Here is a 23,211-nt window from a genome sequence, read left to right as displayed (position 1 = left end):
TACTTCCCATACACTTTCTGTCCAACCTTGTTACTATCTCTAATGCTTTAACTTCTCCTTATGTTCTGAGTTTGTTGACCAAGTCTAGATTTTACATCATTACAGAGCTTCACATCCATAGGGAATCATTTAAATTTTTTTTTATCCTTTTTTATCAACATGATCAGTGTACCCACCTTCTGTCCGGTAACTATTGGTTTGTTCTCTATAGCTAAGAGTCTGTTTCTTGGTATATCTCTCCCTCTTTTTCTTTTTTCATCCCTTTGCTTGTTTTGTTTCGTTTCTTAAATTTCACACAAGTGAGATCATATGGTATTTATCTTTCTCTGACTTATTTCACTTAGCACCATACTCTCTAGCTCCATCTCTATCATTCCAAGTGGCAAGATTTCATTCCTTTTTAGTGGCTGAATATAATTTCATTATACATACATATATCACATCTCCTTTATTCATCTGTTAGTGAGCATTTGGGCAGCTTCCAGAGTTTCACTATTGTAAATATGCTGCAGTAAATAAATATAGGAGTGCGTGTATTCCTCTGAGTTAGTGTTTTTGTATTTCTGGAGTAAACATCCAGTAGTGTTGGATCCTAAAGCAGTTCTATTTTATATTTTGTGAGGAGCCTCCATACTGTATTCAACAGTGGTTGTACCAGTTTGCATTCCCACCAACAGTACCCAAGGGTTCTTTTTCTCCACATCCTTGCCAACACCTGTTGTTTCTTTTGTTTTTTTGATTTTAGTCATTTTGACAGGTATGAGATGATTATTTCCTTGTAGTTTTGATTTGCATTTCCCTGATGATCAGCAATGCTGAATATAGATTTTATATCCTTCATTAAAGAGCTCCCCATCCACAGAGAATCATTTTATAATTTTTCTTTTTCTTTTTCTTTTTTTTTTTTTTTTTGCTGGTACCCTTAAATATCTTTGTCCTTATGTTTGTCTATTGCATGGAACCTAAAAACCTCCAACACAGACTTACCCAATCATTGGTCTGTTAAGTGTTACATGGGGAGGGGGAAAAAAATCACACAGACTTTGGGTTCTATAATAAAGCTTTAGTAATCAAGACAGTATGGTATAGGCACAAAATAGGCACATAAATCCATGGCACACTAACAGTAATTTAGAAATGAACAAACAATTATATGGTCAATTAATCCTTGACAAAGTAGAAAACAATATACAATAGGAAAAAGACCATCTCCTCAAAAAATGGTGCTGGGAAAACTAGTCAGGTATATGCAAAAGAATGATACCAGGCCACTTTCTTATACCATACACACAAATAAATTCAAAATACATTAAAGACCTAAATGTGAGACCTGAAACCATAAATCTTAGAAGACAGCATAGACAGTAAGGTCTCTAACACTGGCCATAGGTAGCAACATTTTTCTAGATGTCTCCTGAGGGAAGAAACTTAAAAGCAAAAATAAACTAATGGGGCTACATCAAAATAAAAAGTTTCTGCAAAGCAAAAGAAGCAATCAACAAAAGACAACCTACTGAATAGGGGAGGAAATTCTGCAAATGACATAAACAATAAAAAGTATCTAAAATATATAAAGAACTTATACAAGCCAACACCCAAAAATAAATAATCAAATTAAAAATGGGCAGAAGACATGAACAGACATTTCTCTGAAGAAGACACAGAGATGGCCAACACTTGAAAAGATGCTAAGCATCACCACATGCAGAACAAAACTGGGCCATTTTCTTACACCATACACAAAAGTAGACTCAAAATGGATGAATGACCTAAATGTAAGACAGGAATCCATCAAAATCCCAGAGAAGAACACAGGCAGCAATCTCTGTGACCTTAGCCACAGCAACTTCTTGCTAGACACATCTTCAAAGGTCAGGGAAACAAAGGCAAAAATGAACTTCATCAAGATAAAAAGCTTTTTGCACAGCAAAGGAAAACAGTTGACAAAACCAAAAGACAACCAACAAAATGGGAGAAGATATTTGCAAATGTCTTATCAGATAAAAAGGCTAGTGTCCAAAATCTATAAAGAACTTATCAAATTCAACACCCAAAAAACAATCCAGTCATGTAATGGGCAGAAGACACAAACAGACATTTCTCCAAAGCCATACAATGGCCAACAGATACATGAAAAAATGTTCAACATCACCTGGCATCAAGGAAATACAAATCAAAACCACAGTAAGATACCACCTCACACCAGTCAGAATGGCTAAAATTAACAAGTCAGGAAATGACAGATGTTGGTGAGGATGCAGAGAGACAGAAACCCTCTACAATGTTGGTGTTGGAGGTTCCTCAAAATGTTGAAATAGAGCTACCTCATGACCGAGCAATTGCACTACTAGGTATTTACCCCAAAGACAGAAATATAGTGATTCAAAGGGGGCACCAGCACTCCAATGCTTATAGTAGCAATGTCTATAGTAGCCAAACTATGTGAAGAGCCCAGATGTCCATCAAGAGATAAATGAATAAAGATGTGGTGTGTAATACACACACACACTGGAATTACTACTCAGCCATCCAAAAATTGAAATCTTGCCATTTGCAATGATATGGATGGAACTAGAGTGTATTATGCTAAGTAAAATAAGTCAATCAGAAAAAGATAATTATCATATGATCTCACTCATGTGAATTTAAGAAACATAACAGAGGATCATAAGGGAAGACAGGATAATAAAATAAGATGAAATCAAAGAGGGAGCTAAACCATGAGAGACTCTTAACCATAGGAAAGAGATTGAGAGTTGCTGGAGGGGAGGAGGTAGTGGGATGGCGTAACTGGGTGATAGACATTAAGGAACACATGTGATGTAATGAGCATTAGGTATTATATAAGACTGACAGGGATGCCTGGGTGGTTCAGTGGTTGAGCGTCTGCCTTTGGCTCGGGGCGTGATCCCGGGGTTCTGGGATCAAGTCCCACATCAGGCTCCTCACAGGGAGCCTGCTTCTCTCTCTGTGTCTCATGAATAAATAAATCCTTAAAAAAAAATAAAACTGACAAATCACTGACTTCTACCTCTGAAATGAACAATATATTATATGGTAATTAATTGAATTTAAATAAAGAAATAAAAATAATAAATACATAAACTTGTATTTAGATGAAAAAAAAAGATGCTCAGCACCACTGATCATCAGGGAAATGCAAATCAAAACTACAAGGATACAATCACCTCACATCTGTCAGAATGGCTAAAATCAAAAACACAAGAAATGACAGGTACTGGCAAGGACATAGAGAAAAAGGGACCCTTGTGCACTGTTAGTGGGAATGCAAACTGGTATAGTCACTGTGGAAAACAGTATGGAGGTTCCTCACAAAATTAAAAATACAACTGCCCTAGAATACAATAATTATACTGCTGGATATTTGCCCAAAAAATACAAAAACATCAACTCGGAGGAATACATGTACCCTTATGTTCATTGCAACATTATTTACAAAACCCAAACTATGTAAGTGACCCAAGTGCCTATTGAGAGATGAATACAGAAATGGTATAGGTATCTACAATGGAATATTACCATAAAAGAGGAATGAAAGCCTGTCATCTGCAACGACATGGATGGAGCTAGAGAATATAATGTTAAGTGAATTAAGTCAGAGAACGATAAATACCATATGATCTCACCTGTGTGGAATTTAAGAAACAAAATAAACAAGCAAAGGAGAAAAAGAGAGGGAGGGAGAGATAAACCAAGAAACAGACCCTTAACTACAGAAAACAAACTGATGGTTACCAGAGGGGAGGTAGGTGGGAGAATGGGTGAAATAGGTGATGGGGTTTAAGGAGTGCCTGTGTTGTGATAAGCATTGGGTGATGTACAGAATTGTTGAGTTGCTACACTATACACCTGAAACTAATACTACACTGTATGTTTACTGGAATTAAAAAAATCACACAAACATACAAACTGTTAAGACTTCAAAATTTATGATATTTAGTGTCAGCAGAGACTTTGATACTTTAGTAATGGGTATTTCTTCCACTAGTCCCCAGTGCTTATTAAAAAAGGAATATTCAGCTATATACAGCTGAGTAAATATTTATACCATAGAAACTATTCATCCATTATTTTGGTAGATGAAGATTTATTGGTGTCTTTGTGACAGATTAAACTCCAAAGCAATTAAGACATTACAGTAGGACTCCATATTTTAATTTTTTAAAAAGATTTTATATATTGAGATAGAGAAAAAGAGAGCACCCACATGCACATGAGAGAGCCTGAGAGAACAAGTGGGAGGCTGAGCCAGAGGCAGAGGAAGAAGGAAACTCTCTGATGAGCAGGGAACCTGATGCAGGGCTTGATCCCAGGGGCCTGGGATCATGACTGAGCAGAAGGCAGAAACCCAACTGACTGAGGCACCTAGACACCCCCAGTATGACTCTGTATTTTAAAATAATGTATGTAAGTCTGAATTAAAAAAATTATAGACCAAGAAAATACCAAGATGTTACAGTGATTTTTCTGGGAAGTGGCAGGGTTATAGGTAGTTTGTCTTTGTTTACCTGTATTTTGTAATATTTTATTTGGTTGAAATTTAGTAATATCTGTCCAGATTGGATGCTGGGTATAAACATTGTGAGATGGGGGTGCTTGGCTGGCTCAGTTAGTTGGTAGAGCATGTGACTCTTGAGCTCAGGGTTATGAGTCCAAGCCCCGTGTTGGGTGTACTTAAAAAAAAAAAAAAAAAAAAAAAAAGATATTACTTAAAAAAAAAATCCTAAAAAAGAAAATAAAAAAAGAACAAAAGAATATAAACATTGTGAGATGGCTACTATAGGCGCTTTGTTGCTGCTTCTCTACAAACTGGATACATCCCTCAACCTAAGTTCCACCAAGAATTATGGGGTAAGCAGAAAAACTCCAGGCAAGGACAAAATCCTAGGTGTGGCCTGGAAGTACCCTCTCTCTAGCATCTTTGAATTTCCTTCACTTCTCAGGCCAGTAATGTCACCCAAGATCAATGTGATGTATCTTTTTGCTTTGCCACCTGGGCTCCTCACTGTTCCTGGAAAGATCACAAAGCAGGACTAGCAATAGTATAGAAAGGTCTAATTTTTTCCTACCATGGCTACCAGCAACTCCTGTCAATTCTTTTACTTGGTACATTTCCTCTCCCACCCCAGTTCAGTGACTGTTTCAATCCATTAATGCCTTCAGAGACGCAGGGTCTTGGGTTGTCGGAATGTAGGTGACACATGGATCTTCTCTTTTTTTGTGACTGTACATGCCTTTCAGCACCGCTTTCTTAGCTTTCAAAGCCTTTGCTTTGGCTTCGGCTTTGGGAGGGGCAGGGGCTTCCTTCTTCAGCTTTGGTGCCATCTTCATGAAAGGGCTACACATTGACTCTTAATCATGAGAGATTTATGGTGGTGATGTTTTCATTAAAAGGGACTCCAAAGGAGGTACAAAGGGAATACCAACAAGGGTGGGTGGATAGGTTGGTCTTGAACAAAGAATAAACTCATTTCCAGTAAGAAGGTAAAGTATGGTTTTTCTTTTCTGTAAGAGGGGAAGACTATGGATGAGTTGGTATCAGGGAGGAAATTAAAAGAGTTTCTCCCTTTTAGCCTCATTTATTAAGAAATCAAGATTGCTTGCTGAGAGTCAGGAGCTTTGAGGAGCTTGACAACATTAATGGATTGAAACAGAAGAGTGCACCCAGGAGAAACAAGCTTGATCACTATGCCATCATTAAGTTCCCCCGACTACTGAGTCAGCCATGAAGAAAATAGAAGACAACAACACACTTGTGTTCATTGTGGATGTCAAGGCCAATAAGCACCAGATCAAACAGGCTGTGATGAAGCTCTATGACATTGATGTGGCCAAGGTCAACACCTTGATCAGGCCTGATGGAGAGAAGAAAGTGTATGTTCGACTGGCTTCTGACTATTGCTTTGGATGTTGCCAACAAAATTGGGATCATCTAAACAGTCCAGCTGGCTATAAATCTAAATATAAATTTTTTCACCATAAAAAAAAAAAAGTCAATGTGCAGCCACCAGCCTGCCAACTAATTTCTAGTTTTCACTTCATATCCAAACCACATACATACCACGAACCACTTTTCATTCCTATTATAATCGGAGTTCCTTATTTATTTTTTAAAGTTTTTATTCAAATTCCAATTAGATGGGACGCCTGGGTGGCTCAGTGGTTTAGCATCAGCCTTCGGCCCAGGATGTGATCCTGGAGTCCTGGGATCGAGTCCCATATAGGGCTCCCTGCATGGAGCCTGCTTCTCCCTCTGCCTGTGTCTCTGTCTCTCTTTCTCTGTGTCTCTCATGAATAAATAAAATCTTTACAAAAAAAAAAAAAAAGGGCACAAAAAAATTTCCAATTAGTTAAGATAGAATCTAATGTTAGCTCAGGTGTACAACATAATCTGAGTTCTGCCAAACCAAACCCCAGTGAAGCGACTAGAAGGGCTTAAAGGACTTCTTAACTGTAAAATTCAACAGACATTTTTCTTGTTCCAGGCCTAATAAATCCTTGACACTCTCTATTCCTTTGGTTTCTTGGGTCTTAAATTCTTCTGCCTCTCTGCATAGCTTTCTAGCCACTCTTTTCATTATGGGCTCCTCTTTCCCTGCCTGTCACTTAAATGTTTAATGTTGCCCAAAGTCACTTCCCTAGATTATCTCACCTATTCTGAGATTTAAATTACTACCAGTATGCTGATGATACTCAAATTAGTAGTTCTAGCCCAGATACTCAGACTTGCATGTTCAGATAACTCCCTAGATGTTATAGAAGTATCTTGGCTTTATTTCTATCTTCCACCAGAAAACTGAGTAATTCTGTTGAGTTTCCTATAAATTGGTATAGTTCTGTAAAGAGTAAACCAAGAACTTACCTTAAACTTTATTTTTGGCTTTTGTGTTTCTGTAGAGGCCTCTCCTTTTTCTGCTTCCTCTTCCCCATCAGAATCACTATGAGAATCTGATGATTTAGACTCTTCTAGGGTACCAACTGACTTTTCATTGACCTTACTAGAAAGCAGATCGCCAGAGTGTGGAATGAAATCATCAGGTTTTTCCCATCTGGATTCTATTCAACACATTTTAATAGTCATGTTATTTAGTTACCAATTCTATTTAGAAGTAATTCTCAATAGAACACTCCCTGTCACTTACAAATGTATTATTTTTTAAACTCCCTCCCCAATATATTAAGCAATGATACTATATCTATTTCACACTATCACTTGACCAAGAAGATGATAAATAAGAGTTCCCAAAGCTGTTGCTCTTTTATCTTTTAGAGGTTGATTTCAATCTGGATTCCAGATGATTAAACTACAGCCCCAATGGAAAGAGACCTAAAAACTGGGCAATACCGTCAAATGACTCTCACACTTTATCTGACACCAAAATCAGGAAACATGCTAATGAAACAGATCCGGGAATTTACTTATCACAGAGATTTCCTGGGATCCTCAAAGAGTGAGATTATACTGTGAATCACCTGAATGAATAGAGACTGTCATTTTGATGCTAGGAAAAAAAATAACCTCCATTGAACTCTACTGCCATCCAGTGGTTTACTGGGCTTTTAGTGAAATGAGAGCATTTCTAATTCTCTTGCAGTTATTCTCTATTTTTAGTGTAATAAAAGGGAGAGGGATTCTAAGCTTTACTGTCCAACTCAGAGAGTCTTAAGAGTGAAAGACTTAATTAATAATTACACTTGTCTACTGATGAACTGAAACTGAGAGCAAATCAATTCGTATGGTTTCTTATTCCAATTTTAGTATATGTGCTGCCTAAGCGAGCACCGTATGGTTTCTTATTAAAAGAGGATGCTTTCCAGGGCACCTGGCTGGCTCAATCAGTGGAACATGCGACTCTTGGTCCCAGTATTGTAAGTTTGAGCCCCATACTGGGTGTAGAGATTATTTAAAAAATAAAATCTTAAAAAAAAGGTAAGAAGGTGCTTTCCAACATTATTTCACATAAGCAACAAAAACTTTCAGGAAAAAATTTATTAAGCACCCACTACATATCCAGTACTGTTCTGGAGCTTTAGAGACACCTGACCTTCATGACCCAATTGGATCATCTCAATTGCCTAAGAGCAACTATAAGTTCAGTGACTTGCCCACCTTCATAGAGCTAGTAAGGGAAGATGCTGCTATGCATTGAGCTCAGATCCCACTCTCCACCTAATATTATATCACTGTATTATTTTATCTTTAAAAAGATTCAGTACCTCAATTTTACTTAGCTAGAACCATTACTATCGTTGGGCAGGCTAGGTATCTATTTGGATACCTAGTAGAGGTCTAGGTAAGAGGACCTTTTCCTCCTAAAAGATTTAATGCTATGGGTTTAGATAGTAGAAATTTAATAAATAAATAAAGCTTCCCAAAGTTATATTGATACAATATGTATTTTGGTAAATTTAATTGTAGTAGAAACTAATACAATTACTTGCTAACCCATTTTATAAAACTAAATTTGAAAAACTTTGATAATAAAGTAACAATAGTTAGGCATGTTTTATGTTGACATATAACTAAAACATTATTAGATTAATAAATGTGAAAATTTGACAATCTTAGCCACTGCTAAAATAACTTCAGTTTTGTTTTAGTGGCTAAAATAACTTGTTTTATTTTAGAAAATGAAAAGGCAAGTTGAGTTAGGTGATTTCTAAGACATCTTTCAAGGTAGTGATTATATTTCTACAATAATCATGATAAAAGTAATAATGGTAGAAAAAGTAAAAATGATTTTTAATATTTGTGAAGTATCAATTGAGAATGAGCAGCACATTAACTCTATATGAAAATCTTCCCTTTTCATTGTATTGTTTTTAAATGACAAATTAATACACACATGCTATAGATATTATGTTGATCACTATGATAAAAATTCTTAAGTCCCCTTCATCAGTAGGCTAATTAGCAGTTCCAGGTACAATTTTATATAGTTAGGAAACTCAAAGATAATACTTACCTCCTGTTTCTGTATTATAATAGTAGGTATAACCATCTTCGCTTACACCTTCTACCCAAACAGTCTTTGCTGCTGTCTAATGGGAGGAAAAAACCAGCATAAACTGAAGATAATGATGTAGTTACTCTATATTAAGTAACTAAGGCAGAGAGTCAGCTACCTTTCCTTTCCTCTTTACACCTGGGAGTTAGGGGTGGCAGTACTGATTATGGCCAGGAAGCCTGGTTTGGGTTAATCATGAGACAACCAACTTTCAGAGAGGAAATGTCTCATCTCGGAAAGACAGGAACAATGCTTTGCAGATGGACAGGGACATCTGAATGGCAAATGACTATAAATCAACGGATAGTATTTGTCCTGCATGGAGTTTTTAGGTAGACATCACTTTTACACCTCCACATAGCCTTCTCACAAAAGAATTCTAGGAAGAAAGGAATAAAGTGCCTGCAGGGAGGCTTATTTGGAAATAAATCTGCTTATCAAAACTCTTTTATAAAAATCCCAGAAACCAATCAACTTAAACCAAAGACACTATCAATGTGCCTCAGTTACCTTTTTTAAGTTTCCTTGAAATCCTTCAGGTCTCTCCCACTGGGATGCTTAAAACAAAGTTTATTGCATTAATACAATTTTTTCACTTAAAAAGAAAAACTTCTCAAAAACTTTAACTTGGCAAAAATTTACTAGACATTCAATGTGTACAAAACACCACAGGCCTGTAAGTTAAACATGTAATTGGAAAAAAGGGCGCCGCACTGGCTCAGTGGTTGAGCATCTGCCTTTGGATCAGGTTGTCATCCTCAAGGTCCTAGGACTGAGTCCCGCATTGGGCCCCTGCAGAGAGCCTGCTTCTCCCTCTGCCTGTGTCTCTGCCCCTCTCTCTCTCTCTCATGAATAAAAAAGAAAAAATAAAAAAAAAGAAACAATATATATCCCAGGGTCAAGGCATAGGGAGAGAACCCTAAGCAGACATACCAGGGAGAGTGTAGCCCGGCATGGGGCTTGATCCTGATCCCATGACTCATGGGATGATGACCTTTGCCAAAACCAAGAATCCAATACTCAACTGACTGAGCCATCCATGTGCTCCCCAGGCTTGAAAAGTTTTTAAAAGTTATTTACTTATTTATTTTTTGGTAATCTCTACACCCAACATGGGGTTCAAACTCATGACCCCAAGACTAAGAGGCATGTGCTTTTACGACTGAGCTAGCCTGGTACCTCAGGCTTGATAAGTTTTGAAGGAATGAAATGACTACTTGACATCTTGGGGAGGGGAGAGTGAGAAATAGAATGAATGACTCAAGAGAAGATAAAGGATCCAAGAATTAAAAACAAGGACGGCTGATCCTTGAACAACATGGGTTTGGACTGTGTAAGTCCACCTATAAGCAGATTTTTTTCAATAGATCTATTGGAAATTTTTTTTAGAGATCTGTGAGTTTTTTCAAACTCACAGAACCATGTGGTCTAGAAATATCCAAGAAATTAAGAAAAAGGTATTACTATGAAAATATAGTAATATAATACATGCAACACACAAAATATGTGTCAAACAACTGTTTATGTTATCTGTAAGACTTCCAATCAACAGTAGGCTATTAGTAGTTAAGTTTTTAGGGAGTCAAGATATAAAGTACCATATGATCTAATTTTGCTATGGGCATATACTCAAAGAAAATGAAAACACTAACTTGAAAAAGATAAATTCACCCCTGTTTATTGCAGCATAATTTATAATATATAATACAGAAGCAACCCAAGTGCTCATTGATAGATGGATAAAAATGTGAGATACATATATTTCTCTCTCTCTCTCTCTCTCCCCCAATCTCTCTCTCTCACACACACAATTACTCAGCCATGAAAAAGAAAATCTTGCCATTTCTGACAGCATGAATGAACCTAGAGATTCAATGCTAAGTGATAAGATCAAACAGAGAAAGACAAATGCCAAATGATTTCACTTACATGTATAGTCTAAAAAACAAAACAAAAAAACCAGACTCTTAAATATTAAGAACTGGTAGTTGCCAGAAGGGAGGTGGATAGGGGGACAGGTGAAATAGGTGAAGGGGATAAACAGTTTCAAACTTCTAGTTATAAAATAAATAAGCCATGGAGATAAAGAAAAGGACAGTAAAGTCAATACAACTGCAATAACACTGTATGGTGATTACATCTGTGAGCAGGGATTAATGTACAGAATTGTCACATCACTGTATTGTACACCTGAAACTACTATAACACTGTATGTCAACTATATTTTTTTAAAAAGCTATAAGCAGATTTTTGACTGCATGGGGTAAGGAAGGGTCAGTGCCTCTAACATCTGTGCTGTCCAAGGGTTTTGTTGAAAGCAAGGGTATATGCAGTAGGATAGTGAACAAAGGAAGCAAGTAATAGGAATTAGAGGAGAGAAATACATATTAAGAGCTTTTAAAAATCTTTTTTAAGAAATATTTTTTTTATTTTAGAAAGAGGGAAGAAGAGAGAGTGCCTGGGAGAGGGTGGGAGAGGGGACAGAGGGAATGGGAAAAAGAGAATCTCAAGCGGACTCCACGCTGAGCCAGGAGCCCAACGTGGGGCTCCATCCTATGACCCCGAGATCATGACCTGAGCCGAAATCAAGAATTGGATGCTTAACTGACTGAGTCTTCCAGGTGCCCCATTAATAAATAGTTTCTATGCAAATTTGAGAAAGAGACTTATGATCCTTAGCATATAATCATTTGTGATTCACTGCTAAACTAACATGCACTCCCCTTAAGGCTCAGTGCAAACTGAGTGATTACTATTTCTCTGTAGTCCAAAACTGACTGTGATTCTAAAAATCCTAACAGTTATAGTAATATTTATAGCCCATGGTTTTCTTCATTATTAACTTTGATCTCATTTCCTATCATTCTGATCATTCTTAACTTTTTTTCTGGCTTTTCTTCTATTTGTTCAATATATGTACTACCTACCCTTTATACTTGTTGTCTTCTTTCTCCTTGTGTTCTCATATACTCCTAAAAGTTAAGATTTTACATTTCTAGACTCAACTTATTTCCCTAATTCCAGGCTCTAATCAGCTACTGAAAACTTCCACATGAATGTTCTAGAAGTACCTCAACTTCAACATACCAAAACCTGATTTCATTATTGTCCCACTTTAATTTACTCTATCTCTGTATTCCATACCTCAGTAAATGGCACTATCGTCCTCCTAACCCTCTTTGACAAAGCCCCAATCTATTTTTCCAGCCTCTTCCTTCTGCTATGACATCTTCAAAGAACTATGTATTTTACCTCCATCAGATGACTATTTTCTAAGCATTCAAACTTTTTAAGGCTTCATATTGTTCCACCTGTTTGGAATGCTTGCTTTACCCTCATAACAACCTGCTATAATTTTTTTCAATTAAGTATCTATGAAATGTCCAGGCACTGTGTTTGGTGCTAGGGATACAAATGGTGAATAAGATGGCATCATTCTTTATGCTCTCCTCTTAATGTATTGATTAGTTCAAAAGTAATTACTGTGATAATCTCTCAGACCCACATATTTACAATTAATAACTGACCATTCTAAGTTCCTAAACAATCTTACTTACATCTCTGTTATAGCACTTTAAAGTTCCTCTTTGTATCATGCTTACTTCTGACCTTAAATTTTCTATTTCTGGAAAGCAAGATGCTACATAAATGAATAATGTATTTACTAATCTCAGAATTTACATGAAAAAATCCCTGATACATTTAGTTTTAAAGGAAAACAAAAAGATGCTTTTGCTATTCCTACTGGAAAACATCATTGTGTATTTTATTAGAAAGTGATATCCAAAACATAAATAGGAGTCAGGGGGTTCTTTACTATAAGATAGCTACACAAAAAAGAAAATGGTTCTGGTTCCCAATTTGCTTTTGGATAGAAAATCTCTCCAACATAATATTTTCTTTTAATAACCCGCTGCAATTTATAAAATAGATCTGAAATGCCTTATTTTTCTGTTCCATAGCTCATACTTTTAGAAGATTTTATTGAGAAAATATAAAGCTTTAACTTATTTGTAAGGAACCTATTTTTTTTTTTTAAGAATTTTTTATTTCTGAGAGAGACAGAGAGCATGAGCAGGGTGGGTGGAGGCAGAGCAAGAAGGAGAAGCAGACTCCCCATTAAGCAGGGAGCCTGATGCGGAACTGTGGGGCTCAATCCCAGGATCATGACCCAAGCCGAAGGCTTAACTGACTGAGCCATCCAGGCACCCCATAAGGAACCCATTCTTAATGCTTTAACTAAGTATGACCTGAGTCATTTTAAGAAGAGACCTTTTATTTACTTTTATTTTTTTAATTTATTTATGATATATATAGAGAGACAGACAGACAGACACAGGCAGAGGGATAAGCAGGCTCCATGCTGGGAGCCCGATGCGGGACTCGATCCCGGGACTCCAGGATCGTGCCCTGGGCCAAAGGCAGGCGCTAAACCATTGAGCCACCCAGGGTTCCCCAAGATCTTTTAAAGGGCACCTAACTTTTTTACAATTGTGTCAAAGATATACAGTCAGTTTTTCATTGCTTAAATGTCCTGATATTAACTAAAACAAAATAAACAGTTATCACTTTTACTAGTTCTATGCCTAAATGACCTACCTCCTGTGATAAGATCATAATAGTAGTGGTAACCCTCGGAGGTTATGCCTTCTACCCATCTGCCTTTTGAAGGGTCTTTTTTCTTTTTCTTCTTTTCCTTCGGCTGATTTGATGCAGAGGTGGGTGGGACAGTGCTTGTTACTGGTGATATGCTTGGCTCTGAAATTTCTAGAGAAAAAGTTATAAGAAAGGTAAAGTGCCAATAACTTTTTCTCCTGGTATAAAGAATTAATAATATTATTCCAATCAAAAGCTTGACAAGATGATTCTTTTGGGAATTTGACAGACTATAATAAAGCTCATCTAGAAAACCAAATATGCAAATATCCAGAATCATAAAACAGAAGTGATAAAGGGAACCTAGTTCTATCAGATGTTAACTTATTCTGCAACAACTAGTACCAAAAAACAAAACAAAACAAAACAAAAAAAACTAAAACTGATCCAGGCATAGGCAAACATATGACTGAAACAGAACAAAGAGTAGAGAAAATATATCCAAATGCAGATTCCTGGTGTTTCTCATTAGAAAGAAGATCATTTAACAAATGATGTTGGATAAACTGGTTAATTATTTGGAAAAAAGTAAGGCTATTCCCCACTCCATGGCCCCTCCCATATTCAGACATCAATATAAACGCAGATCAAAAATATATATGAAAAAAAATTACACAGGAAAATAACATTAAACTACATACAAATCCAAAAAAAAAGAAAAAACTACATACAAATCCAAACATTTTGTATAGCAAAAATAAAAACAAAAAATAAAACAATATAACACTATGTTAATTGAAATGGAATCAAAACCAAAAAAAAAAAAAAAAAGACAATGAATATTTACAACAAATACGGCTCATGGCTAATGCTCATAACAAAGATTCTTTACAAAGAAATCCAACATTCTATTATTCTATTGGAAGATGGACAAAAAGTACAACGACAGGACAGCTTGGTATTAGCTATCAATATAAAAAATATACTCATAGTTTGATTCTGCAATCTCATGTCTACAGATTAAATTTACAGAGAAAAATGTGAAAACATGCCTGCATAAGGGTGCTTGCTGAAGTATTCTTTCTAATAGTGAATATTCTAAAGCGATCTAAATGTTAGTCCGGAAGGGATTAGTTAATTAAGTTATAGCACTTTTATGGCATTTTGTTATGGTATTTTATACCCTTTATTAAACTTTATTAAATACTTATTACTAGTGGTCACTATAATAAACAGTTTACACCATTACATTACTCAGTACTTGTGAAAATTGAAGGCTGTGTAGCTAGCATGTGGTAATTCTGGTGGATTCCAAAGTCTGTGCTCCTAGCCACTAAACATGATATACATTCTTAATTATTAAAGAAAGTATTTGACATGTTATTGAGGGAAAAAATAAAACCACCTCCAAATAGACTATAACGTGGAATTATATAACTTAAAAAGAAAATTCTAAAGATGTCTGGGATAATCTTAAAAGCAGTTAGTTTCTAAAAGTCTTTTCTTTATAATGCATTATTATACTTCTTAGGGGAATGTATATCCTATTTAAGAAAACAAGGCAAAAAAAAAAAGAAGGCTATGAAAAATAATAAAAGTCCTATTTAAATACAAAATGCTAAGATCTATTTGCTTAAAAGGCAACATAAGGAAACTTCCCAATCCATAAAATTGATGAGATGAATTTTCAACTACTCCTCTTTAATTCTGCAGGAACACCTATATCATTTTTCTCCTTTAAACATATAGCTTTATCCTCATGGAAATACAGCACCCACCGCTTCCTTTTAACTAACAATGTTCAGAATAATATTTTTAAAGTCTGGTTACAACTGTTCTTATTTGATGAGGCCAATGCCAATTAGCTTGTTATTCTACTTAAAACTCGGAAGAAATTTTTAGAGAGTAAAGGATATCATTCCTTGTTGACTATCTCAACTATTATGCAAGGTCAACTGGGACTGCTATATGCTTGGTTTAAGGACAATGGATTTGTCATGGAAGAAATGCTGACAGAAAAGTTCTGAGTTAAAGCCTAAATTCATCAAAGATATAGATACAATCTACTTAAATAAGTACCTTTTATCTGGAACTGAGTTACCTTCAAACCCTCAAATTATTTACCTTCTTGCTGGTGATCATGTGGTAAAAAGGGAATCCATTTATACTGTTAGTGTATGGAAACTGGCCCAACCACTATGGAGAACATATGAAGATTCCTCAAAAAATTAAAAATAGATCCACCATACGACCCAACAATTTCACTTCTGGGTATATACTCATAGCCTATATAAGCAGGATTTCAAAGAGAAATTTGTACTCCCATACTTACTACAGCATTACTCATAACAGCCAAGAAATGGAAATAACCTTAATTCCTATCAACCAGATGAATGGATAAAAAAGATGTAGTACGTATACATAATGGGATACTATTCAGTCATGAGAAAGGAGGATATCTTGCCATTTGCAACAATGTGGATGGAACCTGAACATTATTATAAATGAGATAAGTCAGACCAAGAGAAGACAAGCATAGTATGTCACTTGTATGTGGAATCTAAAAAAGTCAAACTCATAAAACCAGAAAGTAAAACTTTTTCCAGGGGACAGGGGCTTAGGAGTTAAGGCTGATACTGTTTAAGGGTATAAACTTCCAATTAGTACATAAACCATAGAGATTTAATGCACAGTATAAGTAATACAGACAGTAATATGGTAATTAGGTAAAGTGGTAAATATTGCTACAGTAGCATTCATATTACAATACATAAATGTATCAAAGTAACACTTGTATATCCTAAACTCATATTGTTCTATGAATTTATCCAATTATAAAAGTTATCTACCTTCCAGCGGTGAAATCAGTAAATTTGTCCACAAAAGGCTAATTCACTATAACTCAATCATACAAACAAACGTAATTCATAGTTTTAACCATATGGATAAAGCAAACCATGGTTATAATGCAAGGCCTATTTTTTAATGAATAGCTCCTTTTAGCCAAATACCTAAAAAACTCAACTGTGTCTGAAATGAACACTGACCTAAGACAGAATCAGGACTAGCTAACCACCAAGGTAGTATGGTTGTGAATGGAGGTGTAAAAAGATGAAGTTTAAAAGTAAAATAAAAGTGCATGACCCAAGTCCCACAGTCTAAATACAGCTATGATGCATAGGAAAAGGACTAAGAGTTTACCCTGAGTGTATAACCTCTTTATGGAAACAATAAAAGCTCACTGAGCATGACCTCTGATGTTAGTTTTAAAACATGCTGGCTGCTTTTTTACCTGACTCCAAGCCAAGCCTTTTCAAATCCTCTTGGTATGCTTTCAGGGCAGCTGCCTCCATTGCGGCAAACTCCTTTGATGCCTTTTCTTCTTCCTTTGCCTTATCCAGACTTTTCTGTTTAATCTATGGAAGACACATATAAAAGTGAAAGTCAGATAAAGGACTGATATTTACATAGAAAAACTGGCAAAGAAAGAAATAAAATTACCTCACTAATCCTCTTTGCCACATTTTCCTTATGATTTTTTCCTCTTTCGTGAAATTCAACGCTCTTGAATAAAAGAGAAAATGCAAGGAAAGCATCATAAACATCATAATGTTCACAGTAAAGTAAATATGGGGATAGAACATACCAAAACTGAAATTAAAACGACTGACAAAAATAATTTTAGTGCAAATTGGTTCTTTTTATTAAATGATGCCAGGGAGCCGAACCAAGTTATTTATTATTATACCCTCAGGTGCTTAAAATAAACTATGATGACCACATAAATGGAGAAAAACCCAAGGTACCCTTGATGACTTATCTAGTGAATATGATTGTAAGCAGGACTCAAACAAGACATGAAACCAAATGAGGAGTGGAAAAAAATAACCACCTCAAGAAATACTTCTCAATAAAAAATGTCAAAACCAGTAAGCCCCTAGAATTTGCAATGCTCTAGAGACATAGAGAATAAACAATAATGCTTAGAACTTTACTCCTCCAAATTGGGAGAAAAGACAGTAAGGAATTCCTTCTAAATTGTAAACAAATATTTTTTATACAATGTAGTAATGGTACAAAATGTACATCTCCTATGGAGGAAAATCTGGCACTATCTACCAAAATTTGGCTGCTGGAATAGAGAACAAAGCTCCCTATATACTCATGTGGAAAGCGCTCCAAGACTTACTGTTCAATTAGAAAAACAAACACACACCAAACTACGGTAAAGGGTGGTGTGTATGATATCCTACCATTTTATGTATGTTGGAATAATAACTGTATATGCATCAAAAACAATGAAGAATGCACAACAAAATGAAAAAAGCAGTAACCTACAAAGAATGATGGTGATTGGATGGGACAAAGGAGTGAGTAAATGTTATTACTTATTTAAAACAGCAAAGAATGCTCCCTAAATTACAAATGTCTGGTTGTATGCAATAAGAAATTTCTGGTAAACTTTGGAATATAAATTTTGTCAATCAAATCTTAGCTAATCTATCCTAAGGTACTACCATGAACTCCTCTTTAAAGTGAGACATTGTAAAACAAAGGATCATCTATTTCTCATGTATCAGGTTTCTTAAAGTTAATTACACCACACAAAGGATATTGAGGGCACATTTGAAAACAAACTTTGTTTCTAATTAAAGGTTAAATTGATGTATATTAGCAATCCAAGGAGAAGATTATCCTAAAAGGGATTATGTACTCTTCATGATTCCTAATATTCATTGAGCTGCTAGGGTACCTCAAAGAAAGAGAAATTATCGGCGATTTGTATAGATTTCAAGATTTGTGGCATTTATGTGTAAGGATGGCCTAAGTTAAACAAGACGGCTGAGAACTTTAGCAACTATTTAAAAGATCCAAAACCATAATAAAACCTGGAAAAAATATCCCTAAACTTCTTGTAGGCAGTAGTAAATGAATGTCTACTCTACCAAAGAAACATGACATTGTTAAAAACACAGCTACTGTTCTGTTCTGCGTGAATTTCTATCAAGTAAAAAAGATGTGAATATACCTTTAAAAAATACCCTAGCGTTTATGTACTATGTATACATTATAATGACAGGCACCTAAAGGGGCAAAAAAAAAATTAGTGGTGCTTTTTAAGTCTTAAAAGCTTAATCAAGATTAAGAGATACAGTAATAAGGTGTGTAACAGAGCTGCTATTTTCATATTCTAGGAAAATAGATGTTCTTTAAAATTTAACCATTTATTTATTAAATTTAACCATTTATAGCTATAAAGCTCTGCAAATATATTTAATTATCTCTGAGGTAGAAAAGATACAAAATAAACTACGCTAATGTTTCCTTTTACATAGTAAGGGCTTTGCCCTTTTGTTTCTCTGTATATGGTCCTTTTACAAACAACACATCATCATTATGGATAAATATGGATGAGATTATCCACTCAATGTCCATTTTCTTTTTCTTTTATTTTTTAAACATTTTATTTACTTATTCATAGAGACACACACACAGAGAGGCAGAGACACAGGCAGAGGGAGAAACAGGCTACATGCAGGGAGCCTGAGCGGGACTATCCCGGGACCCGGGATCATACCCCCGGGGCTGAAGGCGGTGCTAAACCACTGAGCTACCCAGTCTGCCCCAATGTCCATTTTCTGAATGTGACTAATGGACTACAGAGAAATAATTTGTCTTAATATCATAATCTAGTTTAAGGATGAAAAGGAAGAAGGCCCACAGCTTTCCTACAAGAAATGAAAAGAGACATCTTTCAATGTTTTGAAAAATCAGGAGCAAGGTCTATGAAGGTGCTTCGTAAATACTGAGTTTAGATAAAAAAACAAAAAACAACAACAACAAAAACAAAACACAGGAAAACGGTATTTTTAACAGTGGAATTATCATACAGGCCTATTGTCCGCTATCCAACACTTGCAGTAATCACAGAACTTCTTTGGCTGCGACTTCCAGTAGTCTGCCCTGAAAAAGGGAAAAACAGGTCTTAAGTTCACAATTTAAGAAGGTGAAACTGGGCGTGTTTTTCACCTCCTCTTGGAGTCTAGAACATAAGCCTCTGCTACTGGTTCTCCTCTCATCACACACATTACCCTGTTGTATTTATCTCACTGCAGCAGTTAAGCTGAAACTGTTGCCACTATAAAAGAAAAAAAAAAGTCTGCACGGGATTTAAAACTCCCTTTAAAAAATAAAACAAAAATAAAACTCCCTTAAATAAAATGGTTTAAAAAAAAGTGGTTTCTTTGTTTTGTTTTTGTTTTTGTTTTTTTTTCTCAGTGGCCACTGTCATCAGTGTGAAGAAACAAGAAAACATCTTGCAAAAGACTCCTCTATGCCTTTCTGGCATTTTGGGGGGGAGGTTTGCCGTACTGGGAGGCCCGAAGAAAAACGCAAAAAGTTTGCTTTCAGCCGAGTTATTTCCACCCAAAGAACAAAGAACAAGACTCCTCTGGGGGCAGACCGGTTCCTCCGAGACCATCAGTTAATGCAATTTGTTCTTGAGCCTCAGGGCAGGAGAGTTGGAAGAGCCTAGGGACCTCTCAGCCAGCAAGAACCCGGGGGGGGGGGGGGGGGGGCACTATGCTAAGTAACCGAGACCGCCCGTTTCTACCCGGCGGAGAAGGCGGCGTTCCGACCCTAAAGTTTCGCAATTCCCCAGGGTTCAAGCGCTACGGCAAGGAACGGGGTGCTTGCGACCCCCGCCTGTGCAAGCGGGGGAGCCCGGGGGGGGGGTCCGGCCCCTCCGCCCGCACCGCCCGCCTCCCCCTGCAAGCCCGCGCGCGCTCCAGGCCCCCGGGGCGCTCCGCGGGGCAGCACGTCCACCCGCCCAGAGAACCGGCCCTGCCGGTCTGCGGCCGGTCCCGAGCGAGTTAAGAGCACCTCCGTCACGCCTCCAGCCCGGAGGAGGAGGAGGAGGAGGAGGAGGAGGAGGAGGAGGGATGGATGGGGCGAGACCCGGCGGAGAAAGGGCCGCCCAGAGCAACAACGCCTCGTTGTTCAGAGCCCGACACCCGACTCACATGACCGTGGCTCGGTCGCCCCGCGCGTCGCCGCCCCTTCCCCGGGGGGACGGCGGGGGGGTCCGGCTCCGGCTCGTGTCCCCCACGCGGGGCCGCCCGGAGCCCGGCGCGCCGCGAGGCCCACCCGCGCCGCCCAAGCCCGGACGCCTCCCTCCGCGGCCCGGGACCAGGGTTCCCCGGTTCCCAACTACGGGTGCCCCGGAGACTCAATCCGCGTTCGGCATCTCCTCCCGTCCCCTGCCCCTCCCCCTACGGGGCGGGGCTGCGGGCGCCCGGGAGGTGGGGGCGGTATAAAGGGGTTGAGGTCACCGGCCAGGGGCGAACGCGCGACGGGACCTGAGCCGGAGGAGGGGGGCGTCCCGCCGCGAGTCCCCGCATCTTCCCTCCCCGCGCCCCGTCTCTCTCTGTCTCTCCCTCCGGGATCCAGAACCTACACGTTCTTCTAGGCTCGCTGGCCCGCGGCCAGGGAGCTCGCGCGCCGCCTCCGCCCCGAACGCAAACAGCTGTTCCCCGAGACGTCGCCGCCCTCAACTTTTGCCAACTAGTCCGCACGCACTTTGGCCGGCGAAGCGGCCCGGACCTGTAGGCGGGGCGCGGCGGGGCGCCCCGGGGCGGGGGCGGGGGCGGGGGCGGGGGGCCGTCGGCGGAGCTGGGAACCGAGAGGTGAAGCAGCTGCTTTCGGGGCCGCGAGTGGCCGGGCTTCGCCTCAGAACTTTCCGGAGGCGGTGGAGCGGCCCCGCCCCCCCCGCGACGCCCGCGCGCACGGGCCGGGCTGGTTCCTTCGCTGGCGGAGCGCGTGGGCGGCGGCGGCGGCGGCGGCTGAGGGGCGCAGCGGCGGCGCGCGGGGCGGCGGAGCCCAGGCTGCGGGGGCGCGTGCGCTTGTCAGGTGAGTCGCGGCCGCGTCCCTGCCAGCACTTCCCATATGGTCTAGCGGTTAGGATTCCTGGTTTTCACCCAGGCGGCCCGGGTTCGACTCCCGGTATGGGAACGTTGTAATTTTTTTTTTTTTTTAACGGAGTGGGAAGATTCACTAATTTTATTTCCAATAGTTTGGGCTCTTGTGAGGAGTGGGTGAAAAAACAAAAAAAAAAAGAAGAAAGAAACCTTCGTGTGGTAGGGAGGGACTCGACGACCCGTGCCGGCCGGGCGGGCGGCGCTGAGCCTCGGGGAAGGAGTTTCACTTTCCAGGGGCTGCTGCTCCTCCGCCCCGAGTCGCCCTTTTCCAGACGCTCGCGAGGTGATGATTAACTCTGGCCGCGCCTTATCTCCTCCCGGCGCCCCCCCTCCCGGGGCCCACACCCTCCGCGGCTTCCAGACCCGCCCGAGGGACGCCGGGGGGGGGGGGGGGTGTGCGCCCCGCGCCCCGTTCGGAGTGCTGGTTCTCCTTCAGCGGCTGTTTACGGAGGAGGACCCCCCCCCGCGGTCACCCCGCCCGGCACAAAGCCGCCTGTGGCGGGGCGCGCGGCGGCGTGGCGGCCCGGAGAGTCCCGGTGCCCCGGGTCACCCCCGAGCGGCCGCGTGTGCGCCCGGCTGTCCCGCGGCGGCCGAGCCCGACCTGAGGGGCGCTGGCTGCACCAAGAAAAAAAAAAAAAGGTGTCGCAGACTAGAGTGCGGCCGCCTGGGGAGGCCTCTGGGGAAGGGAATCCCCCCCCCCCCCCCGCCCTTCCAGACTTTTTTTAAAATTTTTTATTTTTAAATTTTTTTAAATTAGATTTTTAAAAATTTATTTATTTATTCATGAGGGAGAGAGAGAGAGGCAGAGACACAGGCAGAGGGAGAAGCAGGCTCCACGCAGGGAGCCCGTCGCCGGACTCGATCCCGGGTCCCCAGGGTCCCGCCCCAGGCTGCAGGCGGCGCCAGGCTGAAGCCACCCGCCCCGCTTTAAAGCGCGCACCCAGACGCGCGCACACAGGCTGCGGAGGAGGGGAAAAAACAAAACCAAAAAAACCCACCTCTATGATGAGACGTCTTTAAAGAAGAAATTTAACTTTCCAAAGTGGGGCGGGGGTGGGAGTGGGGTGTCGTGTAAGGTTTTGAGGTCCGCCGACAGAGAAAATCTTGGGGTGGAGGTGGGGCTTGGAAGAGAGAAAATTGGCTGGAGACTGGGGAGGGGATGTCACAACAAAGTTTCACTGTATTTTTAAATATAGAAGCCCTGTGTTTATTACAAAGAAGGGGCAGCTGTGTCAGCAGCATGTGAGCTGTAAATGAAACAAAAGCGTTATCTTAAATGCAAGCTGAAATTAGAAGATGGGGCGAGCTGTATAGTGTTTTTAGTCCGTTGGGCCTCTGGGAACAAACCGGAGAGAGGGGGTCTGGTGGGTTGGGTTGGGTTTATGGTCAGTGCCACCAAGGAGAGCAGAAGATTGGGGGGCCGGTGTGCGCATTCCCAGACTTTTATATTTTAACTGCACACAGTGAGCTTTGAAATAATCTGTTAATGTGATTCACACGATGAAGGATTAATCGCTTTTACGTTGTAGGTAAACTTCCCGTAGCCAAAAATGTTTTATGTTTTCATGAACTCAAATATTTGAATCCTTAACAACAAGCAACCATGACAC

The 23,211-nt window shown here is 39.6% G+C and overlaps 2 protein-coding genes and 1 non-coding gene across 3 annotated transcripts in view; 2 read left to right on the top strand and 1 right to left on the bottom strand.

Annotated features, from left to right (window-relative positions):
• The window catches only part of WBP4 (WW domain binding protein 4), a 60,751-nt gene extending 39,901 nt beyond the window's left edge, over window positions 1-20,850 (bottom strand). Inside the window, exons 1-8 of the mRNA XM_072782919.1 lie at window positions 20,648-20,850; window positions 19,517-19,589; window positions 17,127-17,189; window positions 16,918-17,041; window positions 13,629-13,796; window positions 9,540-9,586; window positions 8,988-9,063; window positions 6,884-7,077 (exon numbers count right to left, since the gene is read on the bottom strand). Coding sequence (XP_072639020.1) covers window positions 6,884-7,077; window positions 8,988-9,063; window positions 9,540-9,586; window positions 13,629-13,796; window positions 16,918-17,041; window positions 17,127-17,189; window positions 19,517-19,589; window positions 20,648-20,649 — 747 coding nt within the window. The 5' untranslated portion in view covers window positions 20,650-20,850. The remainder of the gene's footprint in view (window positions 1-6,883; window positions 7,078-8,987; window positions 9,064-9,539; window positions 9,587-13,628; window positions 13,797-16,917; window positions 17,042-17,126; window positions 17,190-19,516; window positions 19,590-20,647) is intronic.
• Window positions 20,851-21,376: 526 nt separating this feature from the next.
• The window catches only part of ELF1 (E74 like ETS transcription factor 1), a 106,293-nt gene continuing 104,458 nt past the window's right edge, over window positions 21,377-23,211 (top strand). The window contains exon 1 of the mRNA XM_072782894.1: window positions 21,377-21,533. The gene's annotated coding sequence lies outside the window, so the exon portion shown is untranslated. The remainder of the gene's footprint in view (window positions 21,534-23,211) is intronic.
• TRNAE-UUC (transfer RNA glutamic acid (anticodon UUC)) lies at window positions 21,564-21,635 on the top strand. The gene has a single exon. It is a non-coding gene; the product is annotated as a tRNA-Glu (tRNA).

Source organism: Canis lupus, chromosome 17, assembly GCF_048164855.1.
Source record: "Canis lupus baileyi chromosome 17, mCanLup2.hap1, whole genome shotgun sequence".
Taxonomy (NCBI): Eukaryota; Metazoa; Chordata; class Mammalia; order Carnivora; family Canidae; genus Canis; species Canis lupus.
Note: the sequence above shows the minus strand (reverse complement) of the source record. Positions and strands in the feature narration are given on the sequence as shown.